Raw genomic sequence first — 23,856 nt, forward strand, 5'->3', positions numbered from 1 at the left:
TTGTGCAGTTTACCAACACGACAATGGCCGAATTGTCCGAATAGGATATTTTTTATTGGCCCATACATCCCAACCTGCCATGTCTTTGGTTTTAAAAATGGCGTATACAAGCTTTTTGTTTGCCGGTTTACGCTGTTGAATAGTTTTCAAGACCTTGCGCGTACTCATATAAGGCGAAAACGTCGTGAATATGAAATTAAAGTACATCTGCAGGTATATAATCAACACTGTGAACTCCGTGAACAGATTATTGTAGCGTTATGGTGAATTAGAATGGTGCCTGTGGCTTGTCAATCTTGCACGTCGTCAGGTTACCCATTCGTAACGTAAATAACACCTAGTGAGCGTTTTATATTTCAGATATGACGGCAACGCAAAATAGTAGATAATGGAGAGTTCAGAAGATGATGCGGGCGCCGCGGCGAGCGCTCCCCGCCGTGCAGCGGCGCGGGAAAAAGATCTCGGGGTTGAGAAAAGCAACGCAACTGGTAGTTCGTCGTTGGAAACATCGGAAGCCCGAACATCGTGCCAAACGCCCGCGATGTCGGAAGAAAACTTTGATGGCGACAGCGTTCCATCGCCGTCCTCCCACGACGCCAACACCAGCACGGAGGCTATCCTGGATATGATCGATGAGATCGTGGATGGCCCGGGCGCACCGAAGCGACTACCGCATTCCCTCGACGCCAACAGCGAGTCGATCCCGATTACTAGTGAAAATCCAGAATTACCTATGGTGGTTTCTCAGGATAACGCCGTTCAACAATTATCGGTGGAATGTCTTGCCACCAGTGCAATTCAAAGTGGTCAAGATCCTGTCGAAAGTGCTAGTGAACTAGCTGAGAGTGCGACATGTAACACAGCCGCTGTTACGGGTGAGTTGGCTGAAGTGGGCTCTCCACAACCAAGTGTGCCTGTTGCTGAAATAGAAAATGTTACTAAATCTATCACAGTAGAAGGCAGTGCAAACCCTGAGTCCATCAGTGAATGTCCAACTCCAAATATTCCTACCAGTAGTGTAGTAGAGACCGATCAAAGCATTTTAAATGTTAGTGAGTGTCAAACACAAGACCGGACAGTGAAATGTGTGACTTCCACTGACGATCGGGACAATGTGACTGTAGTAGGAAGTGCTGAATCGACGTCTAGTGATAGTAGTGTTTGTGATGGTAAAGTTCAGCTCCAAGAAGCAACAACACGGTCCCCCCTGCGACGGAGGCTGGTGCGGCCGGCTCCTAGTGACCGGAGGCCAGACTCCACAGTTTCGTCCACATCAACAAGTGATGAAGTTGTCTCAGAACAATTAATCAGTGAAGTCAAAGATGTTTCTAGTTCATCAGATGCTGTGCCTACTGTACATGGTAATGTTAATGAAGAGATTAGAAATGTAAGCGAAATTAATGTCTGCAAAGCAGAAACATCTACGAGTCCTCCTAAAAAAATTAAACTTATTAGACAAAAAATATCTCCTGCTGTTCATAATGAAAATATGCAAGATATACCATTACCGTTGCTTGAACAAGAGCAGTGTCAATCAACATCAGCAGAGAGTGCTGAATCTATTGCAAGTGTGCCTCATCCACAGTTCACTGCGTCTTCAAGTGCAACAAGCTCGGATGATAACCAAACTAAGGATGATCGTAATAAAGAAGTAATGAATGAAATAAGTATAGAAATTCCAAGGAATGAATGTAGAAAAGAAGATAAACAAAAAATAGAAGAGGACTCAAGTGTAGGCCAAGGTGCTCTAATATTAGCATCCGAGTTGAATGATGAAGATGAGGAATCAACGGAAAAGTCAAAAGTAGAATCAAATTTAGATTCAAGTGGTTGTTTACCAAATGAATCGGAATCAGAAATCAGTACAGGTGTTGTTATCACAGAAAGTACTTTGGGCGATAGTGACAATGTGACACAAGAACCACCAGAAGCTATTAAACAAGTCCCAAAATTGACCATTAAGTTGAGTAGCAAACAATCTGAAGAGTTAAAATCTCCTGTGCCGAAGTTAACTATAAAACCAATAAAGCTTGATCATACACAAGCTGATAATTTTGAACAAATACCTAGTATTTCTAAACTGAACATAAAACCCATTCCAAAACCTCCACATGTAAATGATATAACAACAAGGTCAAGTAAGAATGAGAGCAGAGGTGATAGTGAAGAACAAATTCCCTTAGTGACAAAAATTAATATCAAACCCATCCCTAAGCCACCTGAAAAAATAAATGATATCCATCGCAAGTCCAGTAGTAGTGAAATATCAGAATCTGAAAATTCTGAAAATGATGACACAAGTACATCGGATCAGGCTTCAGCATCTGATCAAGGGCCAAGTGATGTTGTTCCTAAAGTCACAATTAAACTAGGAAAGCCAGGTTCTGAAAGTGAAGGCAAATTCTACACTGAAAAGAATATTCCCAAACTGACTATTAAGGGTTTACATAATGATAAAGAAGACTCTGAGAGAAATGTTCCTAAATTGACAATAAAGAACATAAATATGCTCCACAATGAAAAAGAAGATGCTGATAAAACAATACCTAAACTAACTATAAAAGGCATCCAACATTGTGAAAAAGAAGACTCAGATTCATCCAAACTTAAGTTAATTATAAGCCAATCTGAAGATAAACAATCTGAAAAAATACCTAAATTAACTATAAAAACAGTTGCGAAATCTGAAAGTCAGCCATTAAGTCCCAAGCTAACAATTAAACCAATAAAACCTCCAGATTGTAAGGACTATTTGCCCGATGTCCAACCTATTCCCAAACTCAAAATATCAACAGATTCAATTACTTCTGTAGCAGAAGTAAAAGAAAATGCTCATGTGCCTAAAATCACCATAAAACCAGTAATGAGACCTGACATAGATAGTAAAACACCTAAAAAATCAACAGTATCTTGTGACAGCCCTGAACATATTCCTGTTGTAACTAAGTTAAATATAAAACCAATTTTGAAACCTGCAGAGAGTGGGGAAACATCAGAAAGTTTGGATGTAAAGTTCCCTGTAGTTTCAAAATTAAATATTAAACCTCTTGTAAAGCCTAAAGATAATGAAGTAGATGCTAGTGTAGAAGGTATTCCTAAAATTACAAAATTAAATATAAAACCTATAAAATGTCCTGAAGGAAGTTCTTCAGATGAAAAAGACTGTGATGAAATGAATGCTGATGTAGAAGAAAATAGTATACCTGTTGTTACTAAAATTAATATTAAGCCTATTGTTAAGCCTGAAGTGGAAGACGCTGCTAAAGACTCAGAAAATCAATCTTCTGAGACTGGGAATTCAAGTGATGATAATGCAGATCATATACCCATTGTTACAAAGTTAAATATCAAACCCATATTGAAGCCGAATGATTTAGACAATATTTCAAAACAAAAATCATCTAATGACCAGGCAGCTATACCTACTGTAACGAAACTTAACATAAAACCATTAGTTAAGCCAGATGATAGTGTTTCACCATCATCACCCAAAAGAGATAGTTTGAAGGGGTCAGATGCAAAAACTTCAAATATACCTGTGGTCACAAAGTTAAATATCAAACCAGTGTTAAAGCCTGAGGATAGCAGTTGTCACACATCTAAGGATGAACTTGAAGAAATATCTGTCAAAAATCCACCTTTAGTGATGAAAATTAATATGAAAGCTGTAGCAGATACGGCATGCAATGAAAATTTCTGTATAGATAAGAAAATAAACAATATTGATAATAGAGAGCATATTTTTAATAATATTAGTGAAGAAGTATCTAAGCCTAGTTTAAAGGTAACATTAAAATCATCAAGCAATGAAGAACTAGAAAGAATCTCCTCAGATAATTCTAATATAGACAGGGTAAGTGATAAGGATGAAGACATAAAGTTAATGGAAAAATCTGCCGATATTAAAAGTAATTTAGAATCAATATTGAGGCAAAACCTTGTACCTGAAACTGCAGAAAAAGATAAAATTAACAAGATAGACTGTCATGAAGAGCTACCTTCATGCAGTATGACAACAAAAAGTGAGTTGGGGGATAAAACAAACACAGAATTAAATATATCCCAAGATAAAACACAAGTTTCTCAAGTGTCTAACAGCATATTGTCCCAAGGAATAGAAAATAAGCTTGATGAAGGAGAAATTGTGAAAACGTCAAATGACAATCTGAAATCAAATAGTTCAAGTGAAAGATCTGCAGTTTCAGAAGTAACATCAGAAGTAGCAGAAAAAGTAAATATGAGTAGGCAACATGGAATTCCATCTGTGCAGAACTGCACATTATTGAAAAAGTTGCTGCAAACAACTGATGCTAGCTTAGACAAAAGACTTGAAGAGCCCGAAGAAGAAAGTAATAGGTCACTATCACCATCATTACTTTCACAGGAGACTGTGAATTGCCTCCAAGGAGCCACTGGCCAAGCTGTCATTGACAAAATGAATATTAGTACTAACCATGATAGCAAAAGAAGAAGTCCTGAACGAACAAGTGACTCTATAACAAGTTCATTAGCAATAAAAATTCGACCCATCCAAGAACTCTGCAAAGAAGCAAGTGAAAATTTAAAAAATCCATTAGAAATTAATATATCTGAAAAAGTAAATCAAAGCTCAGGGCAAGATTCCCCAAGAATCATTTTGAAAATCAATAAGACTGACCATGGTGCTTCTGCAAAAATTATAACAGAAGATGCTTGTAAGCCGGAAACTGAACAGCAAAAGTCTGAGAATACTCAAGAGTTAGTAAATGATAAACAGAGTCCAAAAAGAAATCTTATCAACAGTAGAAGAAAGTTAGACACTCCTGTGAGTCAGGGCGCGCCTGTAGGCAAAAGATTGCGAAGTTCAAGGATTGTTGAAACTGCAGACAAGTCGCCAGCAGTGAGGCGCAATGCCGGGAAGCGACCTCCGCCTACGGAATCCAGTCCACCACAGAGCAAAGAGCCTGAGTTGTCTGTACTTGAAGCAAAGAGATTAAAACTCGGCGAGTTATTATCAAACAAATCCCTTACTATTACCCCTATTAGAGGAAATCAGGAAATCTCTATAAGGTCTGTAGATAATAAACAAGATAATAAAGGAAAGACTGTAAATCATAGCTTGTTGAACAATGAGAACTGTTCTAAAAATGGCAACTCAAAACTGCATAATATTCTGTCAAACTTGCAAGCGAGCCAAATTCAGGTGAAGCCTGTTAATGACGTCAACTGTAAAGCTAAGAACGAGACGGTAACGATAGAAGTTGATTCTAATGTATCTTCTGGGAGTGGGGATTGTGAGATTGTGCGAGTTGAGAATTGTCACCCAGAAATGCAGGAAATGATGATAAATGAGAACTTTGAGTTTGCTACGTTTGGGAATAGTAGTGACGACGTGTCACAGGATCCATTGGAAGTGGATACCAAATTGAATGAGGAGGTGGAAATTCCAAAGCCAGTCGAGATGACTCCGCAGCCAAAGAAGCGAGGTCGTCCGCGTAAGATTCCATTGTCCGAGGGCGCGAAACCTGTGGCCCTGCCGGTGTCTGCTTTGGAAGAGCGCCCGCAGCGATCACTGAGATTGTCTAGGTAAGTTTAATATCTTACTTTACAAAATTTTTCAAAATCTCTATTTTTGCATGAATAAGTAACAAACATCTAATATGCATTAAAATATTTGTTGGTATTATTTGTACTAAAGTATCAAACTGATTTATTATAGCACAAATCCCAGTTTCAAGTGTAGAGGGAAATAGTGCGAGCGAAAGGGGTGAAATCAATGTGAGAATGAATTGTTTTATGTCACTGTTTATCGGCCTAAATATAAAAAATATATAAATCCATATTTTTTATCATTTTCAGGGAGCGTCCATCAATAATCGCAAAGCCCCGCGGAGGCCGCGGGCGGGGGCGCGGGGCGCGGCGCCCCGACGCGGCGCCCCCCGCGCAGGGCCCCGGGCCCGAGTCCGAGCCCATCGACCCTACGAGCTCACGCATCAAGTTGCCGAGGATGACCGAAGCGCTAGACAAGTCTGTTTGCTCCACGCCGTTGTCCAGTCGACGCCACAGTGAGAATACCGATTTGAAGCTGTTTGGTGAGACACAGGTTAGTGAACGAGCACTCTTTTCTATTTCATTGTTACTGTCCAACAATATGTATGAAATGTTATCAAATTTTTGTACTTAACCCTGTAGAAATTCCATTATTCTAGATACCCTATGAAACTGTATAAGATGATGTGGAATATAGCTATCCAATGTATAAATAACACAAATCTTTTCAGCATTTATTCATCTGCAGCATTGATTAGTATGACACGAGTAAACTAAAATACAACGCTTTCACTCGATTTTAATCCCTAAGGCATGGGCCTTTATATGGATAAACCCGGAGACCGCTGAAAAATCTTGGATACAAATCTGACTTAATGAGACAATAACTTTGTAGGTGGTTTTAGAAGACAATCTCCCTAAAGATGAGTCGTTCATGAAGTCCCCGGAGTCGCTGACGCGCGGGACCCGCGGGGCGCGACGCGGGGCGCGCGCGGCGGGGCGCGGGGGGGCGCGGCGGGGCGCGGGGGGGCGCGGCCGCGGCGGCGGACGCGGCGCTATGTATATGAAGGTCAGTACACTACATGACTCTAAAACTGCTCGAAAGAGAAACGTAACAATGTTTTAAGTTGTCATCTCAAAATGTAATTTTTACTTTCTCCTTTCTTTTTTTTACCTTGTAATCTATTAAGATTGTAAGACCAATTTTGTCTGGAAAGTGGCAACTCTGACGACCCTATCCATACTAATATTATAAAGAGAAGAGAGAGAAGATTTTTCTTGCAATTCAATTTCGAAACAAAATTTTGTACACGCTCATTTAATTTGGATGACAATGCAATATTATGATAAGTATGACCTGATGATGCACCCAGAAATGACTCCAGACTTGGGAACTTATCAACGGACCGATTTCGATCAAATTTGTCACAAAGATGCAAGATGCAAGAGAAAAAAAAATACTTTAAACAAAATATTTGATAATATTTTGCAACGACGTCGCTCCCATCTTAACACATTCCTACCGTGCACCTCCAAAGAAACCCAAAAAATGCCTTCTACGCAGTGGTCATCTCTCGCGAATCGTACTACTTTGACATACAAGCGCCAACACAAGAATAACCAATAAACTGTGTCAGGAAACCCTGGGCATCTACGGGCGCGTGTGCGGGCCCGCCACCACCACGGTGCAGCTGTTCGAGGAGGAGACCTGCATGATGGACGACAACGCAACGCCCGCCAAGTGAGTTCTATATTCATCTAAACTATTATTATAAAGAGGTAAGCGTATGTTTGAGGCGGATAATCTCTGTAACTACCGAACCGATTTCAAAAATTCTTTCACTATTAGAAAGGTACATTATCCAAGATTGCTATAGGCTATATTTTATCTCAAAATTCCCACCGGAGCAAAGCCTCGGGCAACATCTAGTCTAATCTATATACATCTATTAAATACTGTAAATGCGTAAATACAATAACTCACCCAATCTTCTTGAAATTTTGCATACATGTAGTTTGAAGTATGGAGCAGGACATAGGGTATATGGATGGATACATGGTGTTTTTTCGCAGACCGTCGTCATGCTTACTGGATGAGGATTCGCAAAGCTCCGTCAAAAGCTCCACGAACGAGAGCAGCAAAATGAAGAAATCCAAATTCGAAGATTTATTTGATAGGTAAATAAATTTTTCAGTAAACTTTTTTTCTGTGATCAAATCTTGCAAGTTAAATTTCATACAGAGTTGTAATTGTCCATGTCGCTTCATTTTCCATGACAACCATGACCAGATGGTATACCCAAGATCGGCTCCCGACGAGGAAACTCCTCAACGGTTGCACGGATAATTGATTGAACTGATTCTTTGACACGCATTGAATGCACACGATCTCTCTCTCTGACGACAATTAATACTTATAGCAATAATGTTTTTGTAATGATCTATGGACGGGAAGTGGTCTATGGACAGTCTATGGACACTGGACAACAGGAGTGTCACAAATGCCGACCCTGAATGAATAATTCATTCATTTTTTAAAAACTCCAATTGTTTCAGTTTTTGCTTCCTGTGGAAACCATATTGACTTTCGTTTGTTATGTATCCTATAATTATATTTTAACTAAATACTTGACAAATTTTATTACATGGTTTAGTTTTTCTTATAATTTTGTTTCTTATGGCCGAGGGTGTAACTAAATTAACTAATAAGAAGATTGGTATATAAATTCAATAAGGTCGTCGGCATCCTTAGTTCTTCATATTCCTAGTCTACAAGCTATAATGTATCTACGTTTATTTTGTAGCAATAAAATATGGACTGCGGCCGACGTGAAAGAGTACACATGGCCGCAACCAGGGGAAGGAGACGAGGAACCTCGGGTAATATTTTTTTTTCGAAACTGGCTATAATTTGGGGTATAATATTTTCAGAATTTCAGTACAGTTTGTATACGATTACTTGCCAGTAGACGCGGTGGGTAGTCGTAAAGGTTATGTCAGATACCTTTAGGCTTCGCGGCTTCACAACTCCGAACGAAACCGAGAACATGCGGAGATGTGAGAGAGTATTCATTATAAAAAAATACCATTGTTTCTCTTTACAATATTAGTATGTAGTTCATTATTTTTTCATCAACATATATAGTGTGTTATTGCTAACACTGGTGTCAGATTTTATTCAAGTCGCCTAAAGGCATATGACATGACTTTTACGACTACTTACCGCCATATAGTGGCAGGTATACGTACACATTAGGGAACTAAACTGTCAACCAGTGTGCAGGTTTTCTCGCGATGTTTTTTTTTTTCACCGGAAGCAAGTGGTGGTATACAAAGTCAGATTGGTATACAAACTGCGGCACGCGTGTTATTTATTATTTTTTGTTGTTTTCCAGGTGATGATGATCCAAGAGCAAGTATCAATGTTCCTTGGCGTGAAAAGCTTCAGTCGGCGCTACCCGTCGCTGCAGCGGCGCAGCGTCGCGGCGGCCGAGCGCGCGCTGCTGTGCGCCCGCGGCCTGCTAGCTCCGGGCCTGGCGCACGGCCACGTCGGTCAGTACAGCTGTGTGTGTGAAACAGTGAGGAAACGAATGGCAGTAACCAGCAGCTTTGTTTGTGTGTCCGAGTATATATAAACACGGCGCGTAGCGTTTCATTAGTGTCGCACATGTTCTTGTGTAAAAAATATTTTTTTTTTCAGTTAAATATTTATAAAATTAACATTGTACCAGTACTTTACTTATTTATGTAATAGGATAATTAAATTAATTACTGTGTGTACAATTTAATAAACACTAATGACAGCCCGCGACGGAGTTCAAAACACTCGTGAAATTCACCCATTATTGCTTCCCAATCTCACAAATCTGGAGGCTCGTATCACGAAAAAACGGCGACCGGAATTAGCTCCTGGCATGGATTAATTATCTTTATTAGTTTTTTTATGACGATATTAAGAACTGTCACTCTCAAGTTTAACAAACCAGACTTATAACTAGCTTCCGTCTTTTCATTTCGTTGCACAGTCGTTGGAATTATTATTATTTTCGTGAATATCCTTATATATTATGCCGATCGCTAAATTAGAAGTGTATAACCCGAATTTGTACAATGGCGTACATACTTCGCGTAAACCAGTAGATATATATCTATATATTATATTTTAAAATAAATGTTAATTCCAGATATAACAGCGGTGGACGCGAGCGAAGTGCTAGACATAATGCTCTCGGACTACCCTCACAAGTACGAGGAGTACCGCTGCCACCAGCGGCAGAGGCAGCTGGAGGAGCAGAGCAGCGAGGAGAGAGTGGACAAGGTGGAGATGAAGATTGAGACTAAGCCCGAAGTCAAGCAAGAGCCTAAAGCTGACCCGGAGAAGACCAGACAGGTGAGAAATTGTTACACAGTTGAGAGAAAAATAATTATGGGGGTTCTATATGGGAATAACAAAAACTTTTAGAATTTTGTTTGTCTGTATGTTTGTTCGCGCATCACGCAATAACTACTGCATAGAATTTGATGCGGTTTTCACCGTTTTATGGCTGATGATCTAACTTAAAATCTGGTATAGGTTTAATCGCGATGCGTTGCTTAGAACCCGAGATGTGGACAAAAATAATAATACGAAATAAACGCAGGCGAACCCGCGGGCAAAAGCTAGTATAAGAAATATGAGAAGAAACGAGACGGAACTCTATCTTGTGTAGGTTATCACATGCCCGGCCCAATCTGCCACTTTGTATGAGACTATATGTTGCCCGGGGCTTCGCTCCCTTGGGAATTTTGAGATAAAATATAGCCTATAGCAATCTTGGATAATGCACCTTTCTAAAGGTGAAACAATTTTAAAAATCGGTTCGGTAGTTTCAGAGATTACCTGCCTCAAACATACTAACTCACAAATGCTTACCTCGTTATAATAATTGTATAGATTAATCAAATTGGGTCAGGACTGCTAAAGAAACCAATGAATTTTCATTGGTTTCTTTAGCATAGATTATCAAATTAGGGATACAATTCATACATTTATAAATAAAGCGGGCGTCACTTATCACCTTATATGTATGTAATTAATTTATAAATAAATAAATAAATAAATATATTAGGACAAATCACACAGATTGAGCTAGCCCCAAAGTAAGTTCGAGACTTGTGTTATGGGATACTAACTTAACGATACTATATTTTATAACTAATACATATGTAGATAAACATGAAAGACCCGGGCCAATCAGAAAAATATAATTTTCCATCATGACCCGACCGGGGATCGAACCCCGGAGCTCACGGTTCAGAGCCAAGCACTTTACGAGTTAAGTTGTGAGTTGCAATAAACACTGGATCTGAACTTGGTCCACAGGACATGGCGCTAGCGGCGATAGCGTCCGCCGCGGAGTGGAACACGCGCCTCAACGCGCTGCGGCGCCCCGCGTGCGCCGACCTGCAGACGCTGAGCATCCAGCGCCGCGCGCCCCCGGCGCCCCCGGCGCCCCCAGCGCCCCCGGCGCCCCGCGTGCGCCCCCCGTGCGGCTTCTACCCGCACGCCTTGCTGCCCGGCCAGTACCAGCACACGTACAGGGTCTACACCCCGGACCAACTCAGGTCAGTTGTTTATTTTATCCTATTACTTACTTTTGTCCGCGGCTTCGCTCGCGTGAATTCCTGTTATAACATTTATTTTTCCGGGATGAAAATGTATGGCTGTGTTCTTCTCCGTACTTCAAACCACATGTATGCAAAATTTCGAGTCTGAAACGGTTCTCCGACAATTGCTTCGTCTACGAACGTTGGGCGTTTGAACAACAGAACCCTTCATCTACGAACGATTCGCCCACAAAATAGAGGAGATATTCTGTCGACGAAATGTTCGTAGACGAAGCAATTGTCGGAGAACCGTTTTAGACTCGGGATTTCATGAAGATTCGTTGAGTAGTTAAAACGTTAATGGCAAGAAAATTATTTTCTATTATATTTCTATATTATATTATATAAAAGGATTTATTAGTTAGAATTTTTATTATCGTCGTAGACAGGTGTAGTATGAAGCAGTATGTATCACTCAAAAGAAATTCCATTTCACAACTCGTGTGTTACCCTCTACCAACGTCTCGTCTCAGCTTACACTGTGCAATATTTCCACACACTCCTTAGAATACCTTACTTTAATTTCTCGATGAACAATGTACTTATATTGTCTATAGGAATTCATATGTAACACTGCCATTAGAGCATTGCATATGAAACAGGTCCAACAAGTTTTGATGTTATGTCAGTCTCCCGCCAAAATCCATTCCTAGGTACATATACCAATGATATTGTTATGCCTTTTAACATTGGACCACATTACTGGCATTACATTATATCTCGATTAAATCTGATTATCTTTATGTGATTTGTGAGGGAGTTTTTTATGTTTCTACCCGAATGAAGCCGAATTTCAGACTTAATTGTAATTGAATATTTGTAACTCGAATTAAAACGACAATGATACAATAAATCAAACATTAAATTAAAATGTTTTGATCCATAGATGTCGACAACTATGCAGTGGCAAAGACAGCGTTTACTTTGAATTTGTATAGCTTGATATGCTATCGACTGTCGTATCTTACATGAAAGTTTGTGTATGAAAAAAAAAACAAATGAATACATCAAATTGTTCAATGATGTCGAATCCTTGCGCACTGAATGTTGTGTGGACATATGGGATGTACTGTGATATGCCGATCGCGATTATGGTACACTGAGAACAATTTGACTTTGTGTTTAGAGTTTTTAGAAAGAAAAAAAAAATAGTTTTAGGTCCTGAGTTCATTCCTATCGCGTAAATATTTGTACCGGTGATAACAAATATTTATCTGCGGTTCTAGGTGTACACGTTTCTGTGTAAGTTTGTGTCCATCAAACTCTTAATTTTTTTTAATGTCCTTTCAGATAATTGCTTGTCTATAACGTATCTATTATAGAAAATATTGCACGATGTATTTTGTATAATGTGTTTTTTTATAAATTTACTAGATGTGCCCTGGGACTTTGCTACCGTGGGAATTTCGGGATATAAAGTACCATATGTGTTATTCTAGGTTATATTCTACCCGTGTAGCAAATTTCATGACAATCGGTCCAGTAGATTTTGTGTGATAGAGTAACAAAGATCTTCATAAACTCTCGCGCATTTATAATATTTGTCGGATATGCAATAAATATATTACAAACAAGCTTAGTCATCAGTATGTGTCGTTGAGTGTAGTCCATGTATTGACAACTGTTCAAATGAATTTCTTTCGGCATTTCTTCTCAGCATTGGTCGTTCCAAAATGCCAGTAGTTTGTAGCTTGTGAGAAATAACTATTTGATATGAAAATTGACGTGAAAAGTACCCGTGAAGGTGTAATTTCTGAATAAATGATTTGAATTGGAACAACAACAACATGAATAACAACAACAACGTGGCCGGCAGATACTTCCCGCTGAACACGGCGCTGGCGGCGCCGGCCGCGCCCGCGCGCTCGGGCTCCGACTCGGACTCGGGCTCCGGCGACTCCAGCGCGGACTCCGACGCCCCCACACATCACTTACATAAGGTTTCTTATTGTGTATCATATACCTACTAGATGTTTCCCGCCTATATAGTAAAGCTTGCTTTTGCCTGCGGCTTCGCCCGCGTGATGTCCCAGGGGAGCAGTTATTTTTCCGAGTTGAAAGGTCCTTCTCCATACTTCAAACTATATGTATGCGACATTTCAAGAAGATTGGTTAAGTAGATAAGAGGGTGAACAGTTAACAAACTTACTTTCGCATTTATAATATTAGTTATCGAATTACATATTTTTTATAAGTTTTTATTTAACTTGCAATGTAAATGTGTCACTATGTCTCGGGTGGAATCTTGCAACTCAACTTTGAAGAAAATTTGTTTGGAATTTACAAGTTTGTATGACAATGCATTATTATGATAAGCATGACCTCTGACGGTGCGCACAGGAACGGCTCCAGACGTGGGAACTCCTCAACTGTTTACTATTTAATTTTGGAAAATCCAACTTGAAAATGATAACGAGATGAAAAAAATTCGGAATCGAGTGGGAATTAAACCCGCGCCCCTGTCTATCCGGGACAGTGCTCTCGATCACTGAGCAATCGAGTTTTTTATCTTCAAGTGTGGTGTCATTGTTGGTGGTAATAACGTTGCGTTTCGCAGAGAAAACGTCTCACGAAAGTGAAACGAAGCAGCCACGAAGCTAAGGAAGTGAAGGAGGAGAGTCGGGAGGGCCCCGAGGTGGAGCTGTGCAAGGTCTGCAAGCTGCGGCTCGAGGCTAACAGGAAATACACGCACGAGCGCTTCCTGGTCTGTGCCGACTGTAATGCCAAGCGTGAGTGCTCTTTTACTTATTCGTTTATCCTTTGAAGCAGTTATCAGTATTAGGGTAGAAAATTAAAAAAAAAAGGTGTATTTGTGATCGTTGTGATAATTTATAGACTGTATCAATGTTGCTGGATCATTATACGAAAATTTAGAGTTGGGTGGATCGTCCGTTCAAAAAATAATATATTTAATTATAAAAATAAACTCGACCATTCTAAAAAAAAAAAAAATTTTGAAGCAATGTCCATTAGGAAGTAATCACTATAAACGTAATAATTTAGGTAGCTGTCTAACAAACATAGCTTTTTTCGCTAAGATATTACTCAATTGTGACGTCACGTTCGAGTTTCATTTGTTACGGAGTATATGAACGAGTTCAAAAATGAATGATATGATCTTTGAAAGTAATGTTATTACCACCGCCTTAGAATAGTCATTAGAATAAAAATTGGCCATGTAATTTGTAACGAAAAGTTGTCGTGTCCCCCACTGTCAGTGCATCCCGGCTGCGTGCAGTTGTATCTTTGAAAGTATCGTCATTATCACAGTATTTCTTTTTAACTATTACTTCTGATACAAGGCCTTCGAATAGTCATTATGGTAATAAAAATTAACCATGAATATGTAATGAAAAATTGTTAGGGCCGTCGAATAGTCATCATCGAAATAAAAATGTATGTAATGTATGGTAAATTCCGGTGTCAGTGCACCCGGGCTGCGTGGAGCTGAGCGCGGACACGGTGCGCAAGTGCCGCGAGTACGCGTGGCAGTGCGCGGACTGCAAGCGCTGCCGCGTGTGTCGCCTCACTCGCGACCGCGCGCGCATGCTGTTCTGCGACCTCTGCGACCGCGGCTTCCACACATACTGTCTGGGCAAGGACAAGCCGCCCTCTGGTAACTCTCTCTCTCTCTCTCTCTCTCTCTCTCTCGCCACAGAGCGGCAGAGCTCAAGGAAATCGCGAGTTCCTCGGCATCTTTAATGTCAGATCATTGACACGAATATCATCCTTCACGATGCCAATAGCACCTTTTCATAAGAAAAGTCAGTTCAGTAACACTTTTGGTAGTTGTTTTCATATTTTGTATATTATTAATAAGTGAAAGAAACGTTTTCTTACTTAAAAAAATATTGTCCTGGGAAATGATATTTGAAATTGAATTGAAAAAATAGCAGTCTCAAAAGTTTAAGTTATTCAATTTTACGAATTGTTTCAATGAAAAGTATGAAGTTCGAAGAAATGCATCGCTACACATAACATATTTATTAACGGGACGTATCACGATTTGTTTTTCATCGTGGAAACGTCAGCTATATATAGCGGACGTTTCCACGACCTTCAATCACCGTGGTCGCAGCAAAACTGGATTATCGTACTAAGTCCCGTTAATAAATATGTAGTTATGTATATTCATGATTTGAAAGTGGTCGTCGATCATTTCATAACTTCTTTGCAGTACAAGAAAACTGTAGAAATCGTTATCGTTCCAGGTCGGTGGCACTGCGTAGAGTGCGCTATATGTAAATCGTGCGGCGCGCGGGAGCCGGCGGGGCTCGGCCCCCCGCAGCCGCCGCAGCCCCCGCAGCCCCCGCAGCCCCCGCAGCCGCCCGCGGACTGGCATCATCAGACCAAGCGGGGCCCGGGCGGGCACAAGGTGTACTCCCACTCGCTGTGTACGCCGTGCGCCAGGTCTCTATTGTTTTATATCTAGTCAACTATGGTTGTGCGAGGTTATACGATTTGGCGTGAAATTAGGAAATCATATGTTTTTTTTTTTGCGATAATGGACAAATTTTTCTGTTTAGTGACGACATCAGGGATTTTATTTCCTACCTAATATATATTTTAATATATTTTTAATTCAAGACGTTTTTTGACTCACTTTTGTGTCTAACTATGAATAGTGTTTAATTATTTGGTATCCTAATTTTACAGTTTTCCCTTGCAAAACTTATTTAGAGTAAAAATAATCAAATAATCTAGTTTGTAAATATTTTTTACATTATAATGTAACTTGATTCAGATATTTAAAATATATAAAGTTTACATCTTTCATTTCAGATTTGCATATTTATTTAAAAATCAAATTACATTAAAATGTTTCTACTTTAGAAATTCCATGGTTGTGTGAGACTTTCAATTTTACTTTTACTAATAATTCAATTGGCAATTCTTTGAATAATTGCCAATTAATTAAAGAAGCAATTCCAACCCATAAAGGACCCTATTTATTAATTATCTTATTTAGACATTACATTAGGTATATCAAGTTAAGTATGAGAGTCACACGTCTACAAATTCAATAATTAATTAATTTTCTTTTGGGACTGTAAATCTATTTGTGAGTCTAATAGTACATGCAAGAACTTTTATTTCCATTGTGGAATTTTCTAGACTATTTACTTTGCCTAAGAAAAGCATCATCAGAGAACCAGTTGTAAAACTATTAGAAAAAAAACATCCAAAGCAACCCAAGTTACTATTGTACTGTCAAAATTTCTAAATTCTCACACTTCCATATTATTATAGCAAACTACTTTGCTTCAATTTGAGTTGAATTTTAATTTTTATTAATTTCATTATATTTTTGAAATACATCGTCTTATGTTATATGCCAATATTTATTTACAAATGGCGAAATAGTTGTACAATATTCAGTGTACCCGTACATTTTGCAAGCTGAGGATTTGAAATCCCATTGTTTTGAGCCCGACCGCAGATAATGTTTGTGACCTATCTCTTCACATTGGGTTCTTCACTGCAGTGTTGGTAAATGGTAAATAATACGTGTCTACTAATAACACGAAATAATCTACGGCACTTTTAACCACAGTGAAGAATCGTTCGTTATAATAAGACGGCAAGAAATTCTCAAAGAGTTGTCATGTTTTGTTTTGCATATAGTGAAGAATCAATTGTTACAATAATAATGATGATTATAAAAGTCAGCGTAACAAATGATTGAATAATAAAAAATATTATTTTCAAGTAAATCCAAGAGGGGCCAAGTCAAAACGTGAACGCGTAAAGTTCCAACAAGGATTTTGGAAGTACACATTTTGAAAGTCTATTCAATGATTTATGTGTCTCATTTTAATTGGTCTTGGTAGTTGTCACGTCATCAATCATTGCGTGCTCGATGTGGATGTGGACTAACAAATAGTGTTGGCTATCGATTGCGTACTGTTGATAGACAATCGATCTATCGATAATTATGGCAAAATAAATTGTATCGGTAGCATCGCCAAGTGCCAGTAGTATCGATTCTATCGCGCGAAGTAATACTATTGATAACGGCAATACTATCGATAGTTTGACATCGAATACTATCGATAGTTTCGAGGTCAACTATCGGTAGAACAATCGATAGTTATTCAACACTACTAACAAATGGTTCATTCTATGTTTGACGTCTCACTGACATCCGCTTTGTCTCTGGTTACGTAGCATTTTGGCCCCGCAGAATGTTTCTCTATGTCCCAATGCAGCGATCTTACTCAGCACATCCCGTTACAATAAGTTGCATGCAAAATCCGTAATTATAAGTTTTATTATTATGTCTTTGTGTTGGATGTTCGCTCATTATTAATAATTCTTATAAGTATAACCACTCAGCATAAAAAAATATACATTTTTTATTCAAGATTACTTGATTTATATTGTTACAAAATTATAGTCTGTCTATAAAGAGTAGAAAATACTTTACTGTACTGGCTTTACTGTACGGGCTGTGTACTTCTTGGCTTTCTTCTTGAACATTATGTACTTATCAACCAATCTTGACCATTCTGTTTGGTTTTGTCGTTTAAAAGTCTATCCGCTCAGGCGTAGACTAAGAGCCGTTCCCCATTGCTCAGTGTTGTTCCGTTGCGACGACGCAGTAGGAGTTCCGACGTGCACCGTTGTTTTGTATAGGGTTTGACATTGACGTGCGTTGCTATGCGTCGAAACTTCATACAATTTCTTCGGGTGATCCTTCGATGTCAACGTGACGGAGCAACGGAGACGGGCTCTTGGTCCTCTGTTCGGGAGGTGTGTGTGTGTGTGGTTGTGTTTCTTTGGATGTTGAAGTAAACCGACTTTGAAAGATACTTTGTAGAGAGGCATCATCATCTCAAAGAGTCGTAATAGTTACAAAAATGTGTGTTTGGTGTTACAAACTATTACATCCACTATCATCCTGCTAAAATATTTCGCTGCCATGAGACAACTTCTAAAGTACTCAGGATTCGGAGCATTATGTTCTGCCTCATTTCCTCAAGCTTGAGCCGACGATGGCGTTATTTATCTATGATTTGAATAAATAATGTATTTAGCTGTGTGGTTTCCATTTGATGTTTCTAGTCTAAAATAATAAAAAAATGAGCAAACAATCTTCACGCACAGAACAGCAAAGTTTAGTGACAAAATAGCCACTTCTTTGGTTGTGGGACACTAAACCTCTGTCAAAATTAATAGCACAAGAAAAATCAGCACAAACTATTGCCGAATAATTTTTCTAGAATGGCAACTTTACTGTTCAATACTTTCAATTTGTAGTTTGTAATTTTCTCTATGCTTTTTGACACTGGGTCTGCCTCAATATCGGTGTCGTCCTAATTGACTAACGTTCACAATTTCATTTGTAATAATCGACTAACAATGGGCGTGAACCATCGACAACGAGGAACTAACTGTCATTTTTGTTTTACTACTTGTATTCTTGCTAGGTACACGAAACACAAAATACTTTGTCTTTTCCTTTATTTTCTGTATTATTTCATTCTTTTTCAACACTTGTGAAACTTTTATTATTATTTATCTTAATTGCTTTGTAAAACTTAATTATTAACTTAAATCCTTTTGGGATTCACGGCACATAGCCCGGTCCTTTGAGAGGCTTGCGTGGGGATATGGATCCAACACGTACTATTATTATTATTATATTATATTTTTTGTATATATAATATGTAATGTCACATAACTATCTTGCAGGGTGGTTGAATTAAAAAAGAAATGCTCTTAACATATAAAACGACTAGTGGTAATGGGACAAGCTCAAATAAACAATCAAAATCAGGATTCTTATCATCTTCAAAAGTCGCGTTGATATTAATGATCTTGTGTATTTATTCAATAACTTTGAAAGTAACCTCATAGTTGAGGGTCGTACCCATTATAATAATATTTTATTGAACTACGAATATTTTTATAATGTAGTTCAAGAGTCTAAAATATAACTGGCATTATGGTACACCTATATGATTTAATATTTTTAACTCTATCCCTGCTGCACGAAGGCATTTTAAATTTAACGTAATGTTACATAATATCTTCCTCGGATATTGATTTTAATATCTTATTATCGAGATAATATAGCAAATATATTTTTTATTCAAGTTTTAGAACACCTCCGTGCAACGGTATTTTCCAAATCCACTAAATCACATGCACATAAAACCCTCGCCAAGAATACAAGTAGTAACCCCATGCCGTGCAACATCGCGGTTCCGTATACTAATAGCGTGTTTCTATGTTCCGGTATTGTGCGCGTGCGTTTGTGTGTGTGCGTGCGTAGGGCGTATCGCATCGGTCGCTACTGCCCTCTGTGTGAGCGGTCATTCGTCGGGCCCAAGGGGAATATGCAGCTCGTCATTTGTAAACTCTGCGATAGGCAACACCATCAAGGTACGTCACGGATCGAGTACAACGCAAATCTGATCATTTTCCATGGATGCAGAACGGTTTAAATGAATATGTTGTCGGTTTGAGTTTGTAGGTAGTTTTACAAGCGCGGTTTGATGTAACTTCAAAATTGACACTATATTTCTATCATTTTACAATGGGGCTTTCGTCGCGATACTAACTGCTGCTTTATTCGAAACACAACTTATGTAAATATAGTTCACTCATTATTTGGTTCCGTGTAAACGGTGATTTAATATTAAAACAAAATGGCGGATTGTGACAGCTCGCAAATATTAATTTACTACTTGTATTTACGCTGTACGTGCTATATTTTCTAGCGCCGCCATTTTGAAATTCTTCATGATTTGTTATCACCGTTTATTACCCGTTCTGCGTCCAAATCCCTCTATCAATGCTTGTAGATCCTTATAAGGAAGCATTCTTACATTTAGCATGGTTTCTTTTTTGTGTTATAAAACTGTCATTTTGCGCTTTGCTCGCCGCCCACCCCGTGCATGTTACATATTCATTATAATCATAGTGTTTATTTATATTTTTATGTGAAAACTGCCTAGCTTTCTCTCTTTGCGTACTTGCCCACATCACGCAAAGTAATGTTCCACGAACGAGCGATTCTTTGGAGCTAGCGCCACGAACAAAAAAGAACTGGAAATGTGACCTAGGGATTTCTCCTTAATATTGCGATGTTGATTTATTTATTTCTCTCTTTCGCTCCGATATGAATGAATGATTTATGCATAAGAATGGCTTAGAAAATTTAAGTGTATCTCGACGCAATGGGAAACAACATCATTATTGTAAGAATGATTCACCTTAAATGTAAATCTACGAAAGATAGGTAGGAATTAGAACACCCAACAGACATGCACTACAGGTAAGAAGTGTAAAGTTTCTCAACGAGGTACCACGGAGCGAGTACGATATTAATGACAATTTATATGAAAAATTAGTAGTTCCTTTTACGTTCGATAGAGGCGCAGCTTTCATTCCATATAAATTATTGTAGATGGAGATAAGATTACGTTCTCGTAAGTTTTTACGACATCAACTGTTAATTGAAGCTCTATATTCAATGTGCTAATTCTTCTGAGTGATTTTTTTAAAGGTCATATTTCTCGTCTTAATTTTTTTCATGTTGCATCTCTAAGGATAAGCTCATTGGTTCCACTAATAACGAATGATAGCCCAGAATTAGGAAGCTTACTTGTTAGATGTGTTTTAGTGTAAGACGCGCATGATGTGAATACACGAAATGAATAGCAAAATGTTTAATAAATACAAAGATGAAGTTTGTGCATTCGTACAGGAATGACTTCGGGTAAGAATGGGTAAATGTTGCAGTGACAAGGAAAAGGTTACGTAGACGAGTGTGTTATTAGAAACGCATGAGCGATAATCGCGAGTTGCATGTCTTGTACGATTGAACACAATCAGATGTTACATAGAGAAGTTTCCTTGGAGCGGAAAATTTACCAAATGTCTGACCCTATGGACAGAAAGTTTGACATAAGTTGACTCTGCAGAAACGGATCTCTGTAACATCTTTGTGTCCTGTTGTCCATCTCTAGTTAACATGGACTTGCGTATCTCGGGAGGTTAAATCTAGCTCATGAGACGATAGTTTATAAAATTAAAGAGTTGTCTCGATTTATTCACTTGCGGTCTACTACTAATTTTCTTTTCTAATTAAGAAAATATACTCGATTTGGCAATCAGACATTTCCCTTGCTTTATTGTTACGAAGTAAAGCTGAATTATGTTTATGAACCTCCCGAATGCAAGTTTGTGTAAGCTATGTAATATCTATTTGGGCTCAGCCATGAGAAGAAACATAAATAATAAATAATCTCCATCTTTTCCTTCTTTTGAGTATGAGTTGAAATTATTTAATAATCTTTTAAAATCAATGTATGAAGATTATTTTTCTATGTTCAGTTCATGTTTCTTTATGATTACGAGCCTGTTCCAATTGGAAAGAGCGCAAACGCAGATCTTCCACTAGATTAATAGAAAGTAAATGATTTGTCCCGCAAAAGGTATTTAGATAGTCTATACAATCATAATGTAATGTATTTTGTCAGTAAAAGCTTTAAAACGAGAATACAAGTATTATACAATTTCCTACAAATCTTCGTCAAGGATTTGTTTTTATCCTGGGCTCACGATTACGATATTTGATAACGGGTACAAACTAGTGTAACACAATGACACAAAGGAAGATGTTGCGTCTGCGTTCGCCCCCCACCTACTTCCATAAAAACACTAGTCCACTCCCGCAGACTGTGTTAAGCCAACGGTGAGCAGTCTGAACGTGCTGGACTACACGTGCGCGGAGTGCCGTCGCGGCGGCATCACGTCGCGCGCCGCCGCCGTCCGCCTCGCCCCCCGCACCATCGCCACCCTCTTCATGGCCAAGCGCCGCTTCAACAAATACGCCCATCGACAATACCTCCAGAGCAGAATGCTCGCCAAATCCGCTGAATCCGTCGACGACCACGAGCCCTCCGACGACGGATCCGCTGAAACAGACTCTCGCGAAACGGACGCCGCAGTCTCTTCGCTCGAAGCCGACTTCGACCGAGTGTAAATATGGACCCATTGTGTATTATATCTAGCTGTTATTAGCGTATGTAACTTTCGCTTCGATAATACGGTTGTAAGGTAAACTGTTGCATAAATCTGATTAATATAACGATTAACCGGTAGGCTATGTAAGTTATCGGATAGTGAGGAGATACTAGCTGTATTGTCTTTTTTTCGTAGTCCTTCGTTTTCTATCGAGATGTTACATGACGGCGGAATTATGTATATTGTATACCTAGAGGAAGTAGTTCTTATGGAACGGACGAAGATCAGTGGTTAGAGATAGCTGTAGGTCGCAGGACTAACGTATACTGTACAGTAACTTATACTAACTTCACTATATGGGTAGCTGGGCAATTCGTACTGTTTTTAATATTAATAGTTTTGTTTTGTAAGCCGTGCGATTGTGAGGCCCCTGAGGGGACTGGACGGAAGAACTCTGTGAGTGAACTCGCTGTTAAATAAGTTTAAAGTTTTATTGTTTTAAGTTTAACTCGATTATTATTATTACAGTGTACCGTCGATGCCTAGAGCCGAAATAAATGTGTATAATTCAAATCTGCCTTTGGATGCATTTCATTTGAAAGAAATCTGTGTCGTCACTGTTGATTGGTCCGATCGGTATCTGCGCATTTTTTGGTCTAGATAAGAATATTGTTAATTTTGCTTTATAAGGTATTTATTTTAGTTTTACTTATATGGATACACCAGTATACAACCTGTCATTCTGTCCACTTGCGAAGGATTGTGAAATATGTTTCTATTCGCACAACTCAATGACACGTGACGCCCGGACTTGATGAATTTACTTATGAATTATGTTATTACGAAAGTTTCTCCTAAATCATGCGATTTATACAATGTTGATTAATTAATTACACATTAGTTATGTTAAGAATTTTGTTTAGTTTAATTTGTATGAATGAATTTCAGCAGCTCTATCAGTAATCGTCTCTTACTTAATTTCAAAGTACAAAACGCATAGGCTTCCTTTTATTTTAATTGTCACACAACCGTTCTGGAAAACGTACCGAACCCAATAAATATAGATTTATTATAGAAAGATCAAATAAATTATTTAACTCAGAGTATAATTATGTTTATTTCATGATGAGAAATTATTTATTTATTCAACTGTGTTACGAGATAGGATTAAAGTATAGCGAAGTTGGGAGTGTCGTTTCCAGAGCCCGAAGGTTCGCTGGGGCGGGTGTACTTACGATAATTGCTATCGTCTCTCCACAGTGCAATGACCCCGTATGTAAAGTATAAATATATGACAATTGTATTCGGAGCGACAAGGTCGGTGACGTGATCGAATACTTGTAATGTATCGTGTTTTAGTTTATAATTGTGCTTTGGTTATATTAATCATAATTTACTTAGAGACAATTTTAAGATAAAAAAATTATGTCCGCAAAAGTATAATCCATCAAATCATGTTATAACTTTTTTACGATGTACACGACGGCCTGGGGTGACCCACGCCGGTTTGCATTGCTTTATTGACACAGGTGAAATTAAGACTTACTTGTAAGAGAATAATGATAACTTTATGTCTACTTAATGCAAGTGTAAACGTTCTAGAAATCTCGCACTGTTCGGTCAATTTTGTAAAAAAAATTAAATAAATTTAATTTGAATATTGGCTTTCATTTTCGGTGAATTGAGTGAAACAAAAATTTGCAA

At 38.5% G+C, this 23,856-nt stretch overlaps 1 protein-coding gene across 5 annotated transcripts; it reads left to right on the forward strand.

Moving 5' to 3' along the window:
* On the forward strand, positions 1–23,810 carry LOC128674440 (uncharacterized). Of its 5 annotated transcripts, XM_053752955.1 has the most exons (16): positions 1–213; positions 361–5,565; positions 5,839–6,082; positions 6,425–6,598; positions 7,167–7,270; positions 7,603–7,707; positions 8,334–8,409; positions 8,925–9,081; positions 9,714–9,919; positions 10,892–11,133; positions 12,992–13,115; positions 13,733–13,904; positions 14,603–14,791; positions 15,387–15,585; positions 19,454–19,563; positions 21,864–23,810. In XM_053752955.1, exons 2-16 carry the CDS (start codon positions 389–391, stop codon positions 22,169–22,171), a joined length of 7,587 nt encoding a protein of 2,528 aa, XP_053608930.1. In that variant the 5' UTR covers positions 1–213; positions 361–388; the 3' UTR covers positions 22,172–23,810. The 5 variants fall into 5 exon arrangements, with proteins under 5 accessions (XP_053608930.1, XP_053608929.1, XP_053608931.1 ...); XM_053752954.1 differs by having other exon boundaries at positions 1–5,565; XM_053752956.1 differs by lacking the exon at positions 19,454–19,563 and adding an exon at positions 16,886–16,946 and having other exon boundaries at positions 1–5,565; positions 21,864–22,002.
* Positions 23,811–23,856: the final 46 nt, after the last annotated feature.

Source organism: Plodia interpunctella, chromosome 12, assembly GCF_027563975.2.
Source record: "Plodia interpunctella isolate USDA-ARS_2022_Savannah chromosome 12, ilPloInte3.2, whole genome shotgun sequence".
In the NCBI taxonomy this organism is placed as follows: Eukaryota; Metazoa; Arthropoda; class Insecta; order Lepidoptera; family Pyralidae; genus Plodia; species Plodia interpunctella.

Bases quoted from the DNA above. Each gene is read 5' to 3' on its own strand.
- LOC128674440 (XM_053752954.1), top strand. From the start codon at position 389: ATGGAGAGTTCAGAAGATGATGCGGGCGCCGCGGCGAGCGCTCCCCGC. The intron at 6,599-7,166 runs GTCAGTACACTA...AAACTGTGTCAG, and splicing joins GCGGCGCTATGTATATGAAG to GAAACCCTGGGCATCTACGG. The intron at 7,708-8,333 runs GTAAATAAATTT...TTTATTTTGTAG, and splicing joins TTCGAAGATTTATTTGATAG to CAATAAAATATGGACTGCGG.